This window comes from Coregonus clupeaformis, chromosome 14 (assembly GCF_020615455.1).
Source record: "Coregonus clupeaformis isolate EN_2021a chromosome 14, ASM2061545v1, whole genome shotgun sequence".
NCBI classification, from domain to species: domain Eukaryota; kingdom Metazoa; phylum Chordata; class Actinopteri; order Salmoniformes; family Salmonidae; genus Coregonus; species Coregonus clupeaformis.
Genome location: NC_059205.1, coordinates 11,394,955 through 11,415,818, shown reverse-complemented (window position 1 = coordinate 11,415,818; position 20,864 = coordinate 11,394,955). Strand labels below are relative to the sequence as shown.

The following is a 20,864-nucleotide window of genomic DNA, read 5'->3' as shown; positions in this document are numbered from 1 at the left end:
AATAGATTTACCATTCAAATAAATGATTACATTTTATGAAATAAGCATATTTTGCGTTATGTTTTGCATCACAAACAAAGTACGAGGGTAGTGAATTCAGCTGTAAGTTAGCAAGGAAAGTTAGATTGGTTAAAAACAAAGTCAAATTGATTGTATAATTGATTCATTTAATGCATATATGGATGTCTCTAAAAAAAATAGACCGTATGTTCAAATGTAATAATATTGAGCTCAAAAGATTCCCAACGATCTTAAGGCTAAGTTTGTTAGAACCATTGGGGTCGGACCGGTTCATTGTTAGAACCATTGGGGTCGGACCGGTTCATCGTTAGAACCATTGGGGTCGGACCGGTTCATCGTTAGAACCATTGGGGTCGGACCGGTTCATCGTTAGAACCATTGGGGTCGGACCGGTTCATCGTTAGAACCATTGGGGTCGGACCGGTTCATTGTTAGAACCATTGGGGTCGGACCGGTTCATCGTTAGAACCATTGGGGTCGGACCGGTTCATCGTTAGAACCATTGGGGTCGGACCGGTTCATCGTTAGAACTGGTCCCCGAGTAGTAGCTGAGTTTATCTGTCTGGATCAAGTGCCATTCTGTGACTTTGGCTAATATGCTTTCTTTTTTTATTTGTTGTGATACAAAACCAGGTATCGACGGTATCGTGACACTATTGTGTGCGTAATAACAGTTAATGAAGATCAATGGAATTTGCAGGTGTGACAAAATTGCGTTGGTGTTGGATTACATTTGTTTATACAATAGACATCCGGGTCGGGGTGATTTGTAAATCACACAGAAGTGCTAAATGAATGGGATTAAGAGAATGGGTTCATAACCCAGATATGACCACTATCTCTTCACTCATCGGTGCTGCATTCCAATCTCAGGGCACGACTGAGCAGGCATAGTGCCTCTTCCTTTGTCAAGGTGGAAACTATGGGAACCGATGGTAGGGGAGGCCAGTTGGATCATATTACCTCAGTCATGGAGAGTTTTTGGAAATTTAAAAAAACGTCTGTCGCTCAGCCTAGTTGGATGTTTGCTCAGCAGGAAACGTTCTGTTTTACTAGACATTGTTGACCAATTTCAACAATTGCAGTTTCTTAAGCCGCCGACGAGCAGTGTGCTCCACCTGTTGCAACACACTGACTTTTCATCTTCTCCCTCCCTTGATGAGCACTGATCTTGGCGTAATGGACAGCTGAAACTAATAGCTTGGTTTGGTGACCCACCTCATTGTGTAATCACCTCACTGGGTAAGCTAGTCTTCGATCAGTTGTCATTAAAGAGAGTAGATTGGGAAAGGTGAAACAGCCTAAGCCGTTTGTTACAGCCAGCCAGCCTATTTGCACACATTACTGACTCCTCCTGAACTCCCTTTTCCCTCCTCTCCTCTGCATCTCCAGTATCCTTGTAGGTGATGTGCCGGATGGTGCCATGTGAATGACTGAGAACCACCATGAAGTCGTCACACAAGCTGCTGTTCATCCTGTGCCCCATGCTGGTCCTGGGCTTCATCTACTACTCCTCTGGGAAGCTACACCTGCACATATGGGGCCAGAAGCCACGTGAGTTACGCTAGAAAGCCTATGCCTCTCTCCACTCATCCATCCATCCATCCATCCACTCGTCCATCCACTCATCCATCCATCCATCCATCTATTTGTCTATCTAACTGTCTGTTTGTTAGACTGCTGGTCAGTCTCCTCTCTCTCTCTCTCGATATGATTTTCAGCCTGTTGATTACTCCTGTCTTTCTGTTTCTGTTTGCTTGTCAGTCAAGATCTGTGTCACTGGTCTACACACAATACCCCAATAATGTCAGTGGATTTATTTTTGTTTTTTACAAATTAATAAAAATGAAAAGCTGAAATGTTATGAGTCAATAAGTATTCAACCCCTTTGTTATGGCAAGCCTAAATAAGGTCAGGAGTAAAAATGTGCTTAAGTCACATAATAAGTTGCATTGACTCACTCTGTGTGCAATAATAGTGTTTAACATGATTTTTCAATGACTACCTCATCTCTGTACCCCACACATACAATTATCTGTAATGTCCCTCAGTTGAGCAGTGAATTTCAAACAGATTCAATCACAAAGGCAAGGCAGGTTTTCCAATTCCTTAAAAAAAAGAGCACGTATTAGTAGATGGTTAAAAGCAGACATTGGATATCCCTTTGAGCATGGTGAAGTTATTAATTACACTTTGGATGGTGTATCAATACACCCAGTCACTACAAAGATACAGGCGTCCTTCATAGATCAGTTGCCGTAGAGGAGCGAAACTGCTCCGGGATTTCACCATGAGGCCATTGGTGACTTTAAAACAGTTAGTTTAATGGCTGTGATAGAAAACTGAGGATGGATTAACTACATTGTAGTTACTCCACACTACTAACCTAAATGACAGAGTGAAAAGAAGGCACTAAAGTAAAACTGCATAAAATGTAGCATAAAAATGAACTTTATATCCTGAATACAAAGCGTTATGTTTGGGGCAAACTCAACACATCACTGAGTACCACTCTTCATATTTTCAAGCATGGTGGTGGTTGCATAATGTTATGTGTATGCTTGTCATCGGCAAGGACTAAGGAGTTTTTTTAGGATAAAAATAAACCGAATAGAGCTAAGCACAGGCAAAATCCTAGAGGAAAACTTACTTCAGTCTGCATTACACCAGAGACTAGGAGAGGAATTCACCTTTCAGCAGGACAATAACCAAATATACACTGGAGTGGCTTTCCAAGACGGCATTGAATGTTCCTGAATGGAGTAGCTACAGTTTTGACTAAAATCGGCTTGAAAATCAATGGCTAGACTTGAAAATGGTTATCTAGCAGTGATCAACAGCCAACATGACAGAGCTTGAAGAATTCTAAAAAGAATAATGTGCAAATATTGTACAATCCAGGTGTGCAAAGCTCTTAGAGACTTACCTAGGAAGACTGCAGCTGTAATCGCTGCCAAAGGTGATTCTAACATGTATTGACTCAGGAGTGTGATTACTTATGTAAATGACACATTGCTGTATTTCATTTTCAATAAATGTGCATGTTTTCACTTTGTCATTTTGGGGTATTGTGTGTGTAGATGGGTGAAATTATTATTATATTAATCCATTTTGAATTACATTTCTGAAGGTACTGTAGACACACACACACACACACACACACACACACACACGTATAGATTCATGCTACACACACATCACAACTGCTGCTACCAGACTTATTATACTGCTCAATTTATACACTGCCCCCAATACAAGTGTAAATCTTTGACTATAAATTGTTCCTTCCTGTATTATACTTACGCTAAAATGTTTATTGTATTCTACTGAAACATTTACTTTGTTTGTGTTCTTATCTTTTCTTATTGTTGTTGCAGTGTCGAGAGGGAACCTGCAAGTAAGGTTTCGTTGGACGATGTATACCATGCGAATTCCATACATACGACTAATAAAACTTGAAACTATACATGTGTATTACCATTCCCTAGGTAGCCGAAGCCCATTTCTCTCATTCATTTCCTGTAGTTGATGAGGACTAAGAGTTCCAGCTGGAGGATACAACTACAGACTGAAGGCTGTGTGAGCCCTGTGGTCAGCTCCGTACCCGCCTGGCATGTTTTGGGTGTTGGTTGGTTATGAATCAGTGTTGGTATTGAAGAGGGCTACGTAATGTTGGAAAACCTGACTCTTCCAGGGCGTGGATGGTTGGGTGATGTTTCACTGCTGGGGGTCACTGAAACATTTCTTTGTAACCAGCAGAGGGGGCTAAAAGATTTCCCATAAACACACCCCAGAACTTTTAGAATTGGCTGGCAGAGGTTTGTTTCATATCAGCAGGAAACACTGTATATGCACTTTTCAGAGGAAGGGTTTGAATGGAAGTTGAAGGTTTGTGCTTTAGACTGTGGTTGCCTCTGAGTAACTTGTAGCCTGAGACATTGAAGGAAGCTTGAGAAGCTAAAAGGGACATTTTGGAAGAATATCAAAGTGTAGGGTCTTGTCCACCGGAGGGTGTTGTAATACCGCTGTGAGACTGGCATCCGAGAGGGGAGGCCCAGCTTCCTCAAGTTATCAGAGGCTCCAGTTACGGTGTCTGTTACTCTGTACACGCCCCCCATTACATTCCCAGTAAACATTGTAATTTTAGATACGCGTGCCCCTTCAAAGTAACTAATTTGAATATTTTTCATTTGCCTCAAGTTTTTTTTGTCATTTTAATTATTCAAAAATTATTAATTTGTCCTTTTGATTTATTCATAGATGATTCTGAAGTCTGTTTCCAATTATATAGTCCAGAAAAACACTGGGTTTGGGAGTTGTGGCTTTTTGCACACTGCTGCCAGATGTTAAGGTCCCGAGGTCTGTTTGTTCAAGAGGACAGGGAGCATGTTGACATCCCTTTTGTGTACTCTCCCCAACTCTGACTTTGTTATCTGTTATTTCACCACAGAGGATCAAACCGAATAATCCCTTTTCTACACTTTTGAGGTATTCTACTCTGGGAGTCTTTGAATCACCGTTCAGGGCATTGTGTTGTGTAACTACTGTTATGTAAATATTTATCCCTACAGTGAATAGGCTAATGTTAACTCAATGACCACCAGTGAATTTACTTCATGTTTTACAATGTAAAGCACTGAACTGGTGTGTCACAAATGGTCAACAGAGTAGCTAGGCTGCAGGGCTGAGTCATGTTTGAACCCCGATAGGCTATTTCTTTGCATTTGGACATTACCTACCTGGCACCTCGAACTTCAAACAAGTTCATATGGATGTTTTTATTCCCGCTGCGGCAACTCGAGAGGATGTTTTGACACTTCTGAAGTTTCCTTGACAAGAACCCTGTGTGCATTGCCTTTACACTGTCAATATTTCGGGTCCCTGGTTTCCCCCTCTAATTTCAGGACTAGAGCAGTGATGATGGCCCATAAAGCCTGGTTGTAGTGTCAGTAGACTGAGCCCCTTCTCCCAAATCTAAATGACCACTGACTATGGGAACTTTCTCATAAAGATGGATTTGAGTGAGTGCTTCAGTCAGTGAGTCTGACTGTCAGTTTGATATCATAGCCTCTGGAGGCCTATACAGTGCCTTACAAAAGTATTCAGACCCCTTGGATTTCTTCACATTTTATTGTGTTACAAAGTGGGATTAAAATGGATTTCATAATTTTTTTGTCAACAATCTACACAAAATACAGAAATCTAAGGGGTCTGAATACTTTTGCAAGGCACTTAGGTGGTGGTGGGCCGAAGACTTAACTTAAAGTTGATCGATCCCCTTCAAGGGAGGAGCTGATTCTTTTTTTTGTGTATGACAGTAAAACATTCTTACAATGACTATAACTTTTGTTGGCACCTTCAATTCTTGCACTTTTTCTAATAAAAATGATAATTCAACACTGGCCACTCAGGCAAACATGTCGAATTTCTAAACTTTGAACCAATCAGAACTCCCGTACATACCCCTCGTAATGAAGGCAGCCAATGGCCTGCTTCTATCTGTGATGTAAACACAGCCTCTTGTGAAAATGCGATCTGCTGTCTGATGAAGAGGAACAGATATAGCTAGCTAGCTCCCAGACTGAAGTAAGATAAATATCTGTTTTCGAATGTACTTGAAATATGCAGCATGCAATACAAATAGTCTTGATCATATGAAGAGGTGACTCCGTTGACCATTTAGCCAATTTATTGAAAGCTAGCCAATGTTAGACTAGACTAGCCAGCTACTGTAAATGTATATTTGTGTTTCATTAGCTATCTCTGTCAGTGAATTCAATTGTTAGATCATGTTTTGGCATGATTATGTCTCATTTCAAGCAACTTGCTGCATTTTAAAGAAACATTTAATCATATACTTTGCATAGAAACCCAAATAAAAGCATGTAGATAGATAGAAAGATGTGTGTCATGTATCCTAGAATGGAGGTTTTAAAAGCGACAGCTGCATATGCATATTAGCCAATACATATGGCATAGCCTGAAGGCACAGTGATGCCGTAATGTTGGTGGTTTACCAAATAAATGACTGGGAGCCTGTATATAGAGTGTGCAAGACTCTATGTAATTGTATATCCTACAGCCTACACATATAGCATACCTTGCAATACAATCTTCTCTATAAACAACTGTACAATGTGCTCTGCAATAAGATAACCAGATGAGTTCTCAAATAGCGGCTGCCCAATACCATGCTGAGCATGCATAATGTTGGATGCATTGGACTATAAGGTATGGAGAATGATAAAGAGCCTGTAGGGTTATCGAGAAAGCAGTTGGGAAATGAATGTTGGAGTTTCAAAATACTAAATGTTCAGAGAATTTGAGTATATGTACGTGGTTTAATTGATTTAACTTTCCTACTAACCTTCTAAAAGTTGTTGGTGCAAAGTCTTGCCAATACATTCATTATTCTGCTATGACTGAGTGTGAGACGTTTTCCATAATGTACGTTTCACGCATATACATTCAAACAAAGAACACCAACACAAATAGTGTTTCACCATTTATTGAGTATGGAGACAAATAGCAAAGGTGGCAGTATTTGAAATATCTAAATATAGTGTAACTTACCAATCAATGTATATCAAGTTCCGTGGAGGCCACAATCTTACAATGTTGCAGTCCAGAAATGAGCCTCACCATCTATGCCAAAAGCCTGGGCCTCTGATGGAGAATGTTGAACTGTCATCAACACATGCTTCAGTATTCCCCCTTCTCTCTAGGAGTATTTGTGTGCCCAGGCCCCATAGGCTTATCGAAAGGATCCCACCCTAGTCACTAATGTAGATGACTGATGTAGAGAGAGACAAGTGCCTTAGCACAATGCAATCTGAAGCTTGTGTGGCACAGAGACGAGAACTCTACCATCTATGGCAAAAGCCTGGGCTCCTGACGGGGACAATAGAATTCTCCCCACTGCATGTTACAATACTGATTCTACATTGAATTTAGTCTTGGAGATGCTCAAACAAGCACGTGTATCTGTAGTTGTTGTTCTTCAACTCTAAAATGCACTAGACTGTGTAAGACAAAACCCACGAAGAAAAGACAACAGGCAAATGCACAGCAGGGCTAGTTCAAACTGCAGTAGGATGGTTCTCCTCACAGGTGACTGAATCAGCCTATGCTTGGTGAATAGCACTTGGTTGATCTTTGGGAGCAGGACACAGGAGCGCTAAATAGGTTGTGAGACAAAAGTGAAAGACAAGAATGAATAAAATAAATAATCACAGCAAAGGAATGCATACTGAACAAAAACATAAACGGAACATGTAAAGTGTTGGTTTCATGAGCTGAAAAAAAAAAAAAAAATCCCAGAAATGTTCCATATGCACAAAAAGCTTATTTCTCTCAAATGTAGTGCACAAATTTGTTTACATCCATGTTAGTGAGCATTTATCCTTTGCCAAGATAATCTATCCACCTGACAGGTGTGGCATATCAAGAAGCTGATTAAACAGCGTGATCATTACACAGGTGCACCTTGTGCTGGGGACGATAAAAGGCATCTCTAAAATGTGCAGTTTTGTCACACAACACAAGCCACAGATGTCTCAAGTTTTGAGGGAGCGTGCAATTGGCATGCTGACTGCAGGAATGTCCACCAGAGCGGTTGTCAGATATTTGAATGTTAATTTCTCTACCATAAGCCGCCTCCAACGTCGTTTTAGAGAATTTGGCAGTACGTCCAATCGGCCTCACAACCGCAGACCACGTGTAGCCACGCCAGCCCAGGATCTCCACATCCGGCTTCTTCACCTGCGGGATCGTCTGAGGGCAGGTGCTGAGGAGTATTTCTGTCCTTAATAAAGCCCTTTTGTGGGGTAAAACTCATTCTGATTGTCTGGGCCTGGCTCCCTAGTGGGTGGGCCAATGCCCTCCAAGGCCCACTCATGGCTGCACCCCTGCCCAGTCATGTGAAATCCATAGATTAGAGCCTAATTAATTTATTGAAGTTGACTTATTTCTTTATATGAACTGTAACGCAGTAAAACCTTTGAAATTGTTGCATGTTGCGTTTTATATTTTTGTTCAGTATAGTTTGTGAGCTAGAAAATGAACATCCTGACAGTCTGAGGCAGGGTGCTATGCAATAATGCTATTCCAACTGTTGACAGGGATAATGTAGCATTTCTTATTTGTCAGTATGAATGAAATTAGTGGGTCCTGCCTTGACAGTATTAGATTTAGAGTACTTGTCCTATAGATTTTTGTAGTCTTAAATTATTACTTGGAATAAACTGATAGCTAAAACGCTCCTTGTCCCGGAATGACATGCTCGATAGTGATAAAGCCATCTTCTCCTGCTAGCTTGCAACAGATCTACTTGTTATAATTAGCTAGCTAGCTACATTACTAAGGTTCTTGTGTTCTAAGTTGGTATTCATTTTACAGCTTGCATTGATGGTATCACGTTTCTGTAACTAAATAGTTAGACTACAAATTTGAAAAAAAGACTACCTGGTAGCGGTTTGTCGGACGGAGATCTCTCTCTAGCTGTAATCACCAGCTGTCTACTACCTTAGATACGAATAATGTGATTGGCAGACATGATCAGCAGAGAGTACCATGGATAGTACACAAGTTTTGTTTGGTTTACAGTTTAGTACTCTGCAGCGTTTGCCTGTCCAGCTAGCGAACATACAAGTATTGAGATTTTTTTGTTGTTGCAAGAATTGTCATTGCCAACAAACAGAAATGTGTTCAGAATGAATAAATTATACACTATGTAAAATAAGGGGTTTAGGTGGTGGGCAGGCCTGGAACTTTGTGATTTTAGGGGCAAAGCCATTTGGCCTTCAAGAGTTGCCCAATCTGCCAGGGCACCAAGGCCATATGCTAGGTCACCAAGGCCATAAACCAAAATAGCCAATTAAATTGATTTGAAAACCGAAAAACAGTTGCCTGAGAGGAAGGAAACCGCTCCGGGATTTCACGATGAGGCCAATGGTGACTTTAAAACAGTTACAGAGTTTAATGGCTGTGATAGGAGAAAATTGAGGATGGATCAACTAACCAAAATGACAGAGTGAAAATAAGGAAGTCTGTACAGAATACAAATATTCCAAAACATGCATCCTGTTTACAATAAGGCACTAAAGTGCCATAGAAATTAACTTTGTCCTGAATACAAAGTGTTAGGTTTGGGGCAAATCCAACACATCAAATCACTGAGTAGCATTTTTCATATTTTCAAGCATGGTGGTGGTTGCATCATGTTATGGGTATGCTTGTCATTGGCAAGGACTAGGGAGTTTTTTAGGATACAAAGAAACGGAATAGAGCGAAGCACAGGCAAAATCCGAGAACTTGGTTGTCTGCTTTCCAAAAGACACTGGTCCTGTGTGGCTCAGTTCGTAGAGCATGGCGCATGCAATGCCAGGGTTGTTCGATTCCCACGGTGGACCAGTACAAAAAAAGAATTTAAAACATATGCACTCACTTCTGTAAGTCGTTCTGTATAAGTGAGTCTGCTAAATAACTAAAATTAAGATTTTGTTGTTGTTGACAAATTCACCTTTCAGCAGGACCTTTTCAGAGTGTGCAAAGCTGTCATCAAGGCAAAGGGTGGCTACTTTGAAGAATCGAAAATCTCAAATATATTTTGAATTGTTTAACGCTTTTTTTTTGTTTACATGATTCCATATGTGTTATTTCATAGTTTTGATGTCTTCACTATTATTCTACAATGTAGAAATGAGTAAAAATAAAGAAAAAGCCTTGAATGAGTAGGTGTGTCCAAACTTTTGACAGGTACTGTACATTGAAGTTGTTCCACTCAGGAACATCAAATGTTCCACTCAGGAACATCAAATGTTCCTGAGTGGCCTAGTTACAGTTTTGACTTACACTACCGTTCAAAAGTTTGGGGTCACTTAGAAATGTCCTTGTTTTCAAAAGAAAAGCAATTTTTTTGTCCATTAAAAGAACATAAAATTGATCAGAAATACAGTGTAGACATTGTTAATGTTGTAAATGGCTATTGTAGCTGGAAACGGCTGATTTTTAATGGAATATCTACATAGGTGTACAGAGACCCATTATCAGCAACCATCAGTCCTGTGTTCCAATGGCACGTTGTGTTTGCTAATCCAAGTTTATCATTTTAAAAGGCTAATTGATCATTAGAAAACCCTTTTGCAATTATGTTAGCACAGCTGAAAACGGTTGTGCTGATTTTAAAGAAGCAATAAAATTGGCCTTCTTGAGACTAGTTGAGTATCTGGAGCATCAGCAATTGTGGGTTCAATTACAGGCTCAAAATGGCCAGAAACAAAGAACTCTTCTGAAACTCGTCAGTCTATTCTTGTTCTGAGAAATGAAGGCTATTCCATGCGAGAAATTGCCAAGAAACTGAAGATCTCGTACAACGCTGTGTACTACTCCCTTCACAGAACAGCGCAAATAGGCTCTAACCAGAATAGAAAGAGGAGTGGGCGGCCCCGGTGCACAACTGAGCAGGAGGACAAATACATTAGTGTCTAGTTTGAGAAACAGACGCTTCACAGGTCCTCAACTGGCAGCTTCATTAAATAGTACCCGCAAAACACCAGTCTCAATGTCAACCGTGAAGAGGCGACTCTGGGATGCTGATCTTCTAGGCAGAGTTGCAAAGAAAAAGCCATATCTCAGACTGCCCATCTTTAATCTTTTCTTTTTATTGGCCAGTCTGAGAATGGCTTTTGAATGCAACTCTGCCTAGAAGGTCAGCATCCCGGAGTCGCCTCGTCACTGTTGACGTTGAGATTGGTGTTGAGATTGTTGACGCTTCACTCTTCCTATACGGTTACAATTAGATAACTTCCTAATTGGGTATTTAATGTGTTAACACCGACTTGTTGCACCATTTGAGGGATAGTTTTAAGTGTGGTTAAAATGCCAGTATATGGCAGTTTTAGTGCAGTCTCAACAAACAACCCAGTGTTTGCCGGCCTAGAATCCCGTGCCCCCTGCTCTGCTTTCATGTTCATACAGACAGCAGTGGGTCTCCTTTCTCATTGTTCAGCAGAGGCCTGTTGGTTGTGCTTAATCATCAGCAGTTAGACAAAAGAACACGACAGCTGTCCTCTGCTTATTTTGATAGAGGAACATTTTGTTGCTTTTTGAATACCTGGGATGGTTCTGTTTGAACCTGAGCCTCGTTATGCAAGAGTTCAGTTTTTATCTCTTTGAAATACAAATGAAGAAGACAAATCTGTAAGGGGAAGTGGAAAGGAAATGTGGACCTGTTGCCAACTGATAAAGATAACAAACAACATTCGTAAACGGGGCAGGGGGATTCACAGGTCAGGGTGGGTCCGCAGTGCCTTAAAGCCATAAAAATGGTTTTACGCGCCTGATGGGCAACAGTTGCATTTAAAAGCCCTCTGTAATGGGCCAGTTCTACCTGCCTAAAAGTCTAATAGATTGTAGATGTAGCTGCCTCTGTCTTGAAAATATTTTGTTGGGCAAAGAAACAATATGATCAATAAGGTGCGTCTCTGTTCATTTGTTTTCTATCTGACTGTCTGTTTGTGCTTGTTTGTCCTTGTCTGCTCTTCCTTTTCCTGTCCAGCCCTCTCGGTCTCAGTTGCTGAGCGGCCATTCTGTCTCATCTGATGTCCTCTCTAACCCCTTCTGTTTGCAGAGATTGATTCGGAGTCCACTCTCATAGTCCCGACTAAAGGTCAAAGCACCACAGGTAGACTGAGGTGCCGAGGCGCTAGCCCCCTTTATATTGAGTGATGGTGGGAAAGTGGTGAAACCGGGCTGCTTAGGGGCTCACTTTGGAATAACAACAACTCTCCACTAACACTACAACAAAAGCCTTGCATTTGATCCTCTTTGTTTTCTGACCAGAGTGTACTCATTCACTCATGTACTGTGGTCTTTGCTGGTACCTTTCAGAAACTACAACAACAAACACAATAATAATCGGAAATGTGCATTTCGTAGATGATTACCAGCACAATGGGAAGGCATCTTGATTTGGGGGATCCAGACTCTTGGTTTTTAATTGGACCTTGGGGTACTAACGTCACTAACCTCTCTTCCTCCTTGGCCTCTGTGGTATTAGAAGTTTGTGTCTTGTGCACATGCCCTTGCTAAGCCTATAGGGCTGCGGACACCGGTTGCCGTGGTTACCCCCACCGGACCGGGCCTAACTGACCCTTTTTGTGTTTCAGAGTTGGAAGCGGACGTTGCTCTCACCGTGGGACGAATAGTAGGCTCAGGTACAAACCTTTCCCCCTCCCTCTCCACCCCTCTTTAATAATACAGCTCCAAGTGCCTCCTGGAACACATCACACCTCAGCGGCCATGTTGGGGGGGTTCCTCATCTCTAAGAAGTTCACGCTTCTCACAAAGATAATCGTACGCTATTTTGTTTCTTGCAGAGAGAGCTTCTCTGCAGTCGACGTCGTCCCAATTAGAAGTTATAATGTCTTCAAAGGCTCAAGGTGTAATTTATGATGAAACTGTATCAGTAAATCGGATCTTTGACAGATAGCTAGTACTACAGGGTGGGAGTCGCTGTTCATTGTTATTGAACTGTGTTGTCTCCCAACATGGTGCCTGGCCAGACTCCCTGCAAGGCTGTGTCGCTGACTACTGATTTTACGAAGGTCCCATGCTTGGCTCCCTTTCCCTGGAAAGGGCTACTGGACAAACTCACAAACTGTTTTTTTAAAAGGTGTCCCATTGGCATGGCTAGAGAGAAATGAGTGTGACAGGCAAATGTGGCTCTGTTTTTCTTCAACCTTTTGAACCAAGTCAACCACCACACACACCCCAGTCCCAGACATTGGATGGCACTGGTGTCCGTGGGGGAGTTTCAGTTGGCCTGATCCGGAGAGATCACGACTGTGAGCTGCACGTAAACTCCTATTGACTTCGACCACATATCCCAAACCGAATGTGGACGGAGCAAATAAAGCACAGTTGAATCATCCATGTCACTCTATTGAATGATGCAACAGCTCCCTCTGTTGTTGAGCATAGAAAAGCAGCTCTGTATCAGCCTTTTTAAAAGGGGCATAAAGTTAAAGGTTAGGCAGCGACACAGAGTCTGGAGGGTGTCTGGTTCTAGGTCGTTTCAGTGGCCAAGGTTTATAATACAGGCAGGGTCCTGCTGCTTCCTCTGCTCAGCTCTGGCTTCCTACCACACACATAATATCCACACCATACACACACACTCTCATAGCTGCTGCATTAAAACCCATGGCTCATCTTTCAAGGCCCCGCTCTCCTCCTCTTCTACTTCTCTCATCTAGCATCCCTCTGAAGACGTAGCGCAACCTCAGGAGTGCTGAGAACTGCTTCCACTTTCACCCTTTCTCCCCAATTGCTTATTGTATTATCTTGATAAGGGGTCATTTATGTAATTGCTGTCCTTTTCATGTTTATTCAATCACAGATAAACAGTATTTACTGGCTTCGTCAGAAGATGCTGTTCAGTTGTGAGTAATGGTAAAGATCTGGATAGTTTCAAGCTGTAGTAGCTAGTAGAGATTCGCTAATAACACGTCTTCACTGTGATTCACAGATAAATGGCGAAGTGTAAATACTTCAGTAGCAGTAGGTTCCAGAGACCTGGGGCATTCTGTTGACCTAACGGTTTGACAGAATGATATATGAACTAAGTCAGCATGCCTCGTAGTGTATTGGCGTCATGCCGAGTCTCGTCCAGGTCACAGTGATGGATACATGTGTACACAAACGGACTGAAGTGGAATTCAAATAACTGTCTTTCGGAATTGATTTCCGTGTTGAAGGACACTATTACTAAGCTGTTAACTGTTTTCTCTTGTCCGAGCAGAAAAAGCAGGTAGATCTTTTTGAAGACAAATTTGGCTTGTGCTTCTTTCCCCTTCGCTACTAAAAAAGCCTAAACGCCGATGACGCTTGAAACGGCACCTATGGACCGACCCCGTACGGTCCTCCTCCATAGGTGAATCATAACTGCTGTTTTTAACTTATCATTTGGACTTGAATCTCGGCGGAATGTTTTTGGCTGGCTTTCCCTAACCCCCGCTTGTTTGACCGGCCGCAAAAATCTCTCTAACCCTAATGCTTTCAACAGAGTGTTTTACTTTGGTTTCTTTTCTTTATGAAAGTCCACAGGCTGTTTACTTGGCGAGAGATGTACGACTATGGCTACGACGCCAATAGTTGACTATGTTCAAGATGAGGATGGATGATCACTCTGTCTTGGTTCACAAGCCGTTTTGAATCCTGTTTGTTAATTTCAGTTTTCTTACCCATTTTCTGTCTCTTTCTTTCTTTATAGTGTATGATAAGCAGGGCTTTCTGCTGAAGCTGGATGGAAAGTTGTAAGTAAAACTACATTTTGTGAAGTAAAATGTCATTTTAAAGCCAAAGGGCCACATCTTTCTCATCTCCAATTGATTGTTGTAGCATATGCTAAATATGCTAATTTAGCAGATGCTAGTTGTCTGATCTTAAGAACGGGCTATATTCAGTTTAAACAAATCAGAAACTGAACTGGAACTAGTTTCCTGAATATTAGTATTGTGACCTATTAATCTAATTTGCATCACTAGTCAATTCAATAAACATGCCATCATTCATTGGAATTATTTTAGCCAACTTTACACCAAGCAATTGTGCTGGGTCTAATTGTTATAACCACACATCAATCCCTATGTGACTAATACATGTTGAGCTGTGTTTGTGTGTTGGGTATGGCTTATATGCAAACTTGAGTAATTGTATTTTGTTGGCGTGAGAGCGTATGTGTGTGTTGACGCTCCCACTGTAAACGTTCATTCTCATCACCACTCCACCACTACATGAGTATTTACATTTACGTAAGTCAATACTTTGTAGAAGCACCAACATTTGCCCATTTATTCTTTTCAAAATTCTTAAAGCTCTCTCAAATTGATTGTTGATCATTGCTAGACAACCATTTTCAGGTCTTGCCATAGATTTTTAAATACATTTAAGTAAACTGTAACTCGGCCACTCAGGAACATTCACTGTCTTCTTGGTAAGCAACTCCAGTGTAGATTTGGCCGTGTGTTTTAGGTTATTGTCCTGCTGAAAGGTGAATTCATCTCCCAGTGTCTGGTGGAAAGCAGACTGAACCAGGTTTTTCTCTAGGAATTTGCCTGTGCTTAGCTCCATTCCGTTTATTTTTATCCTGAAAATTTCCCCAGTCCTCCACAATTATAACATGATGCAACCACCCCTATGCTTGAAAGTATGGAGAGTGGTACTCAGTAATGTGTTGTATTAGATTTGCCCCAAACATAACACTTTGTATTCAGGGCAAAAAGTGAATTGCTTTACCACATTTATTGCAGTATTACTTTTGTGCCTTGTTGCAAACAGGATGCATGTTTTGGAATATTTTTTATTCTGTACAGGATTCCTTCTTTTCTCTCTGTCTATTAGGTTAGTATTGTGGAGTAACTACAATGTTGTTGATCCATCCTCAGTTTTCTCCTATCACAGCCATTAAACTCTTAACTGTTTAAAAGTCACCTTTGACCTCATCGTGAAATCCCTGAGTGGTTTCCTTCCTCTCCTGCAACTGAGTTAGGAAGGATGCCTGTGCCTTTGTAGTGACTGGGTCTGTTGATACACCATCCAAAGTGTAATTAATAACTTCACCATGCTCAAAGGGATATCCAGTGTAATTTTTTATTTTTTTCCCAATAGGTGCCCTTCTTTGTTGGGCATTGGAAAACCTCCCTGGTCTTTGTGTTTGAAATTCACTGCTCGACTGAGGGACCTTACAGATAATTGTTTGTGTGGGATACAGAGATGAGATAGTCTTTCAAAATTAATGTGGAAAAAGTGAAGGGATGTGAATACTTTCTGAAGGCACTGAATCTGTTCTGACCATACACTCACACTATAGGCACAACTTCAGGAGAGTGTTTCAATGCTAGTTCTCATCTGGACCTGCTAATACAACTGCCTACAGCAGTGGTCAACAGCTCTGATCACTTCCTCTGACCTAGAAAATATGGCACGTTAGCAAGAGACTCCAGCCCATTCCACTCCAGCTATAGCCTGTCCATCCATCCACGCACCCCCTTCACCCTGCCATGCCCCCATCTCATCAACACTCCCTGTGTGTGACAGATAGGCCTCCCATAGCGCTGGCCCCGTCTCCTCTCTCCCCCCTGTTTATTTGAACTAGTCGCGTGCCATATAGCAGGTAATTAATGAGTATGATAGCAATGAGGAGGAGGTACAAGGGGCTGTTGGATGCGGTAGAACTTTACCTCCTTAGTCCCTACTTTACCTCTAAATGGGAAAGGACCAGCATAGGATGGGCTAAAGGGATCATGTTGATTATTATTTGAATTATATTTTCTCCTCTCAGCTTCATCTCAAACTATTTTCAGTTCTTTCTTCCTGGGAGATCTTTGTTTAAATTGGATTGTGTGGAAGTGCAAACACTGCTTGTTATCTGGTCATGTTGTTATCCTTCCCTCTTGGTGACATTTGCAGGCCAGCAGAATTGGTGTACAAGTATGGCAACCTCAGCGAAGGAGTGTGCAAGCCGGGCTACGCAGCTGCCAAGATGACCGCCATCTATCCAAAGTGAGCAAAACTCTCTTCAGGGTTTGATTAGAGTCCTTGAGTGCATGTTGAGTCTTAAGAGAATTCCTCTCTTTGTCTCCACTCCTTTGTACTTTGCACTGCTGAAAATACTGGTCAGGTGAAGGCAAATTAATTTCAGTTTAGTGCAGATGAAGGAGAGGAGATAAGGAGAGGCAGGAACTCTAAGCTATTGAGACGAACCCCTAGAGAAGTTATGACATTACTCAAGCCAGCATGGCCTATGGGGATCGACTCAGAACATTAAAGCCCCCACATTCCCACACAATCTTTTAGTAATTCATTCATATCCTTACCACAAACACTATACTAGGATCATCAACTAGATTCTGCCGCAGGCTATTTTTTTTCTTGAGCAGATGGTAAGGGGGCTGGAACATAATTACAAATAATTTGTAGTCTGCAAATTGACTGCAAGAAGCCCAAATGGATATAATATTTGACTAAAACATAATAATTTCAGGCCTTGCTTACATTTGGATATGATCACAGATATTTCTCTATTATGCGTGGGAATACTTGGGAACAGATTTCAAAAAATGTTAATCAATTGGAGCTGATTTCCTGGTGTTTTTAGTATTATATCCAAAAATAAAACAATTTTAAAATGTTCAGAAAACTTGGGGGGACAAATAAAAGCGGGTTGCCAGCTGGGGAACCGTGCACTACACCATGTCCTCATCAGCCCTCCGAACACAAAAGCATCTCTGTTGGGAGAATGTAGCCCCCATCCAACTCCATTTTAAATGGATGCCAGAAATGAGCCGCCGCTGAGGCTTTTTGTTGGAGGGGCAACGACTTCCTGTCCAGGAGGGCATTACTCATCACTTGTCCTCCGAACACGATCCACGGAACACTCGACGGCCCTCCGTGATGCCACTGGGCCTTTGATGCCACTGGGCCTTTGATGCCATCCCTGCATCTCCTCTCCAGCCACGAGTTAGTGTCTCATGAGTGCTCAACAGCTCTGGCTAATAAAGGGGCATTTTCCACATAGCAGAACAATGGCCCGAGGCATTTTTACTCAGCTGCCTGTAAATGTGGAAAATGGCGACTCCATCTTAACATACTGTACGATGATGCTGTGTTGATCCGTGGTCTGCAAAATGACGGCTAATAGTGGCTCACAATGCTTAAATTGGCTGACTGTTTTGAATGACAAACAAGACATTTTTACATTTTAGTCAGAGCGACTTGAGTGCATACATTTTTTTTTTTCATACTGGCCCACCGTGGGAATCGAACCCACAACCCTGCCGTTGCAAACGCCATGCTCTACCAACTGAGCTACATCCCTGCCGGCCATTCCCTCCCCTACCCTGGACGACGCTGGGCCAATTGTGCGCCGCCCCATGGGTCTCCCGGTCGCGGCCGGCTACGACAGAGCCTGGATTCGAACCAGGATCTCTAGTGGCAGTCGTTAAAGACCAGCAATGACATGATATTTATTGTATTTTGTGTTTCTTATTCTTTCTGAAACAACATATTTGGATAAATATGACTCTCATACCGAAACCAAAAGGGTTGTGTAACACGTCGTCATGGCGTGTTACACAAATAGTCTTATGATTATTATCTAACTCAAGAGAAAAGGCCTAACTTTGGGAGAGCTACGTTGGGGCGCTGCTAAATTACAGCAGTCGTTAAAGAAAAAGCCGTCTGGTTTTCAGGCGGTTTTCAGGCCCTTCCAACTACTACGAGGCTATGTGTTAACGATGTCTCCCAACGACTTCCTCTAATCAGCCACACGTGTCGGATCAAAGTACCCTACAAAACAGCCCCTTCTGGGACAGCATTGATTACTACCACATTCACTTCAGTAACACACAATTCAGTTAGTACAATTAATGGCTTATAGTGACAGTTATGTGTGTCTGTTAGATGTCCTAGAGTCTGATGAGTGCCATGTGTGAAAAAGCAAAATGTCTGGTTTGGTCATGCATGACATGTACAACTACAGATGTCAAATCTAAATATTCAAACTGCTACCTCTTTTTGGCCACTTTTGCTTCCCTGTCAGCCCACTCACATAGAGGAGTGGCATCCCCAGCTCTGTATGACAGATCTAAATCCCTTTCTTGGTCTAACACTCACAACGAAATAAGTTGATGATTCACGTAAAGACATGGCCTACATTTTCTTGGCAAACTGAATTCAGCATGAGTTATTTAATCTGTAGTAGAAACAAAGTATATACAGTGGGGAAAAAAAGTATTTAGTCAGCCACCAATTGTGCAAGTTCTCCCACTTAAAAAGATGAGAGAGGCCTGTAATTTTCATCATAGGTACACGTCAACTATGACAGACAAAATGAGAAGAAAAAATCCAGAAAATCACATTGTAGGATTTTTAATGAATTTATTGGCATATGATGGTGGAAAATAAGTATTTGGTCAATAACAAAAGTTTCTCAATACTTTGTTATATACCCTTTGTTGGCAATGACACAGGTCAAACGTTTTCTGTAAGTCTTCACAAGGTTTTCACACACTGTTGCTGGTATTTTGGCCCATTCCTCCATGCAGATCTCCTCTAGAGCAGTGATGTTTTGGGGCTGTCGCTGGGCAACACAGACTTTCAACTCCCTCCAAAGATTTTCTATGGGGTTGAGATCTGGAGACTGGCTAGGCCACTCCAGGACCTTGAAATGCTTCTTACGAAGCCACTCCTTCGTTGCCCGGGCGGTGTGTTTGGGATCATTGTCATGCTGAAAGACCCAGCCACGTTTCATCTTCAATGCCCTTGCTGATGGAAGGAGGGTTTCACTCAAAATCTCACGATACATGGCCCCATTCATTCTTTCCTTTACACGGTTCAGTCGTCCTGGTCCCTTTGCAGAAAAACAGCCCCAAAGCATGATGTTTCCAACCCCATGCTTCACAGTAGGTATGGTGTTCTTTGGATGCAACTCAGCATTCTTTGTCCTCCAAACATGACGAGTTGAGTTTTTACCAAAAAGTTCTATTTTGGTTTCATCTGACCATATGACATTCTCCCAATCCTCTTCTGGATCATCCAAATGCACTTCAGACGGGCCTGGACATGTACTGGCTTAAGCAGGGGGACACGTCTCGCACTGCAGGATTTGAGTCCCTGGCGGCGTAGTGTGTTACTGATGGTTGGCTTTGTTACTTTGGTCCCAGCTCTCTGCAGGTCATTCACTAGGTCCCCCGTGTGGTTCTGGGATTTTTGCTCACCGTTCTTGTGATAATTTTGACCCTACGGGGTGAGATCTTGCGTGGAGCCCCAGATCGAGGGAGATTATCAGTGGTCTTGTATGTCTTCCATTTCCTAATAATTGCTCCCACAGTTGATTTCTTCAAACCAAGCTGCTTACCTATTGCAGATGCAGTCTTCCCAGCCTGGTGCAGGTCTACAATTTTGTTTTTGGTGTCCTTTGACAGCTCTTTGGTCTTGGCCATTGTGAAGTTTGGAGTGTGACTGTTTGAGGTTGTGGACAGGTGTCTTTTATACTGATAACAAGTTCAAACAGGTGCCATTAATACAGGTGACGAGTGGAGGACAGAGGAGCCTCTTAAAGAAGAAGTTACAGGTCTGTGAGAGCCAGAAATCTTGCTTGTTTGTAGGTGACCAAATACTTATTTTCCACCATAATTTGCAAATAAATTCATTAAAAATCCTACAATGGGATTTTCTGGATTTTTTTTCCTCAATTTGTCTGTCATAGTTGACGTGTACCTATGATGAAAATTACAGGCCTCTCTCATCTTTTTAAGTGGGAGAACTTGCACAATTGGTTGCTGACTAAATACTTTTTTTCCCCACTGTACACTGACAGTCAACTTGGCCATAGAAACTCCCTCCCCCTCATGAAGTGAGGTCCCTCCACCTTGACCCATAAGACTCTAAGCACTGTGCAAGCCGGTGGGGGGGGGGAGAAGAGACTTCACTTCAGGAGATTGAGGGAGAGGGGGTTTCTCTATAACAGATAGAAAGATCAGGAAACATTTTATTTATTTATATGTATTTAACCCCTTAATTTTGGCACTAAACAGTCTCCATATATACATTACCAGTCATATATACACTACTCATTCAAGGGTTTTTCTCTATTTTTACTATGTTTTACATTGTAGAATAATAGTGAAGACATCAAAACTATGAAATAACACATGGAATCATGTAGTAACCAAAAAAGTGTTAAACAAATCAAAATATATTTGAGATTCTTCAAATAGCCACCCTTTGCCTTGATGACAGCTTTGCACACTTGGCATTCTCTCAAAAGGCCCTGCCCCACAGAA

General features: G+C 41.8%; 1 protein-coding gene across 4 annotated transcripts in view; it reads left to right on the top strand.

The window, feature by feature from the left end:
- Positions 1–20,864, top strand: part of LOC121580748 (CMP-N-acetylneuraminate-beta-1,4-galactoside alpha-2,3-sialyltransferase-like) — an 81,835-nt gene that overhangs the window by 16,913 nt on the left and 44,058 nt on the right. For 3 of the 4 annotated variants that reach the window (XM_045224673.1, XM_045224675.1, XM_045224674.1), the window contains exons 2-6: positions 1,414–1,575; positions 11,651–11,704; positions 12,189–12,236; positions 14,291–14,333; positions 16,489–16,581. In XM_045224673.1, the coding sequence (XP_045080608.1) occupies positions 1,467–1,575; positions 11,651–11,704; positions 12,189–12,236; positions 14,291–14,333; positions 16,489–16,581 (347 nt within the window). In that variant the 5' untranslated portion in view covers positions 1,414–1,466. The remainder of the gene's footprint in view (positions 1–1,413; positions 1,576–11,650; positions 11,705–12,188; positions 12,237–14,290; positions 14,334–16,488; positions 16,582–20,864) is intronic. The other variant, XM_045224676.1, reaches the window with a different exon arrangement.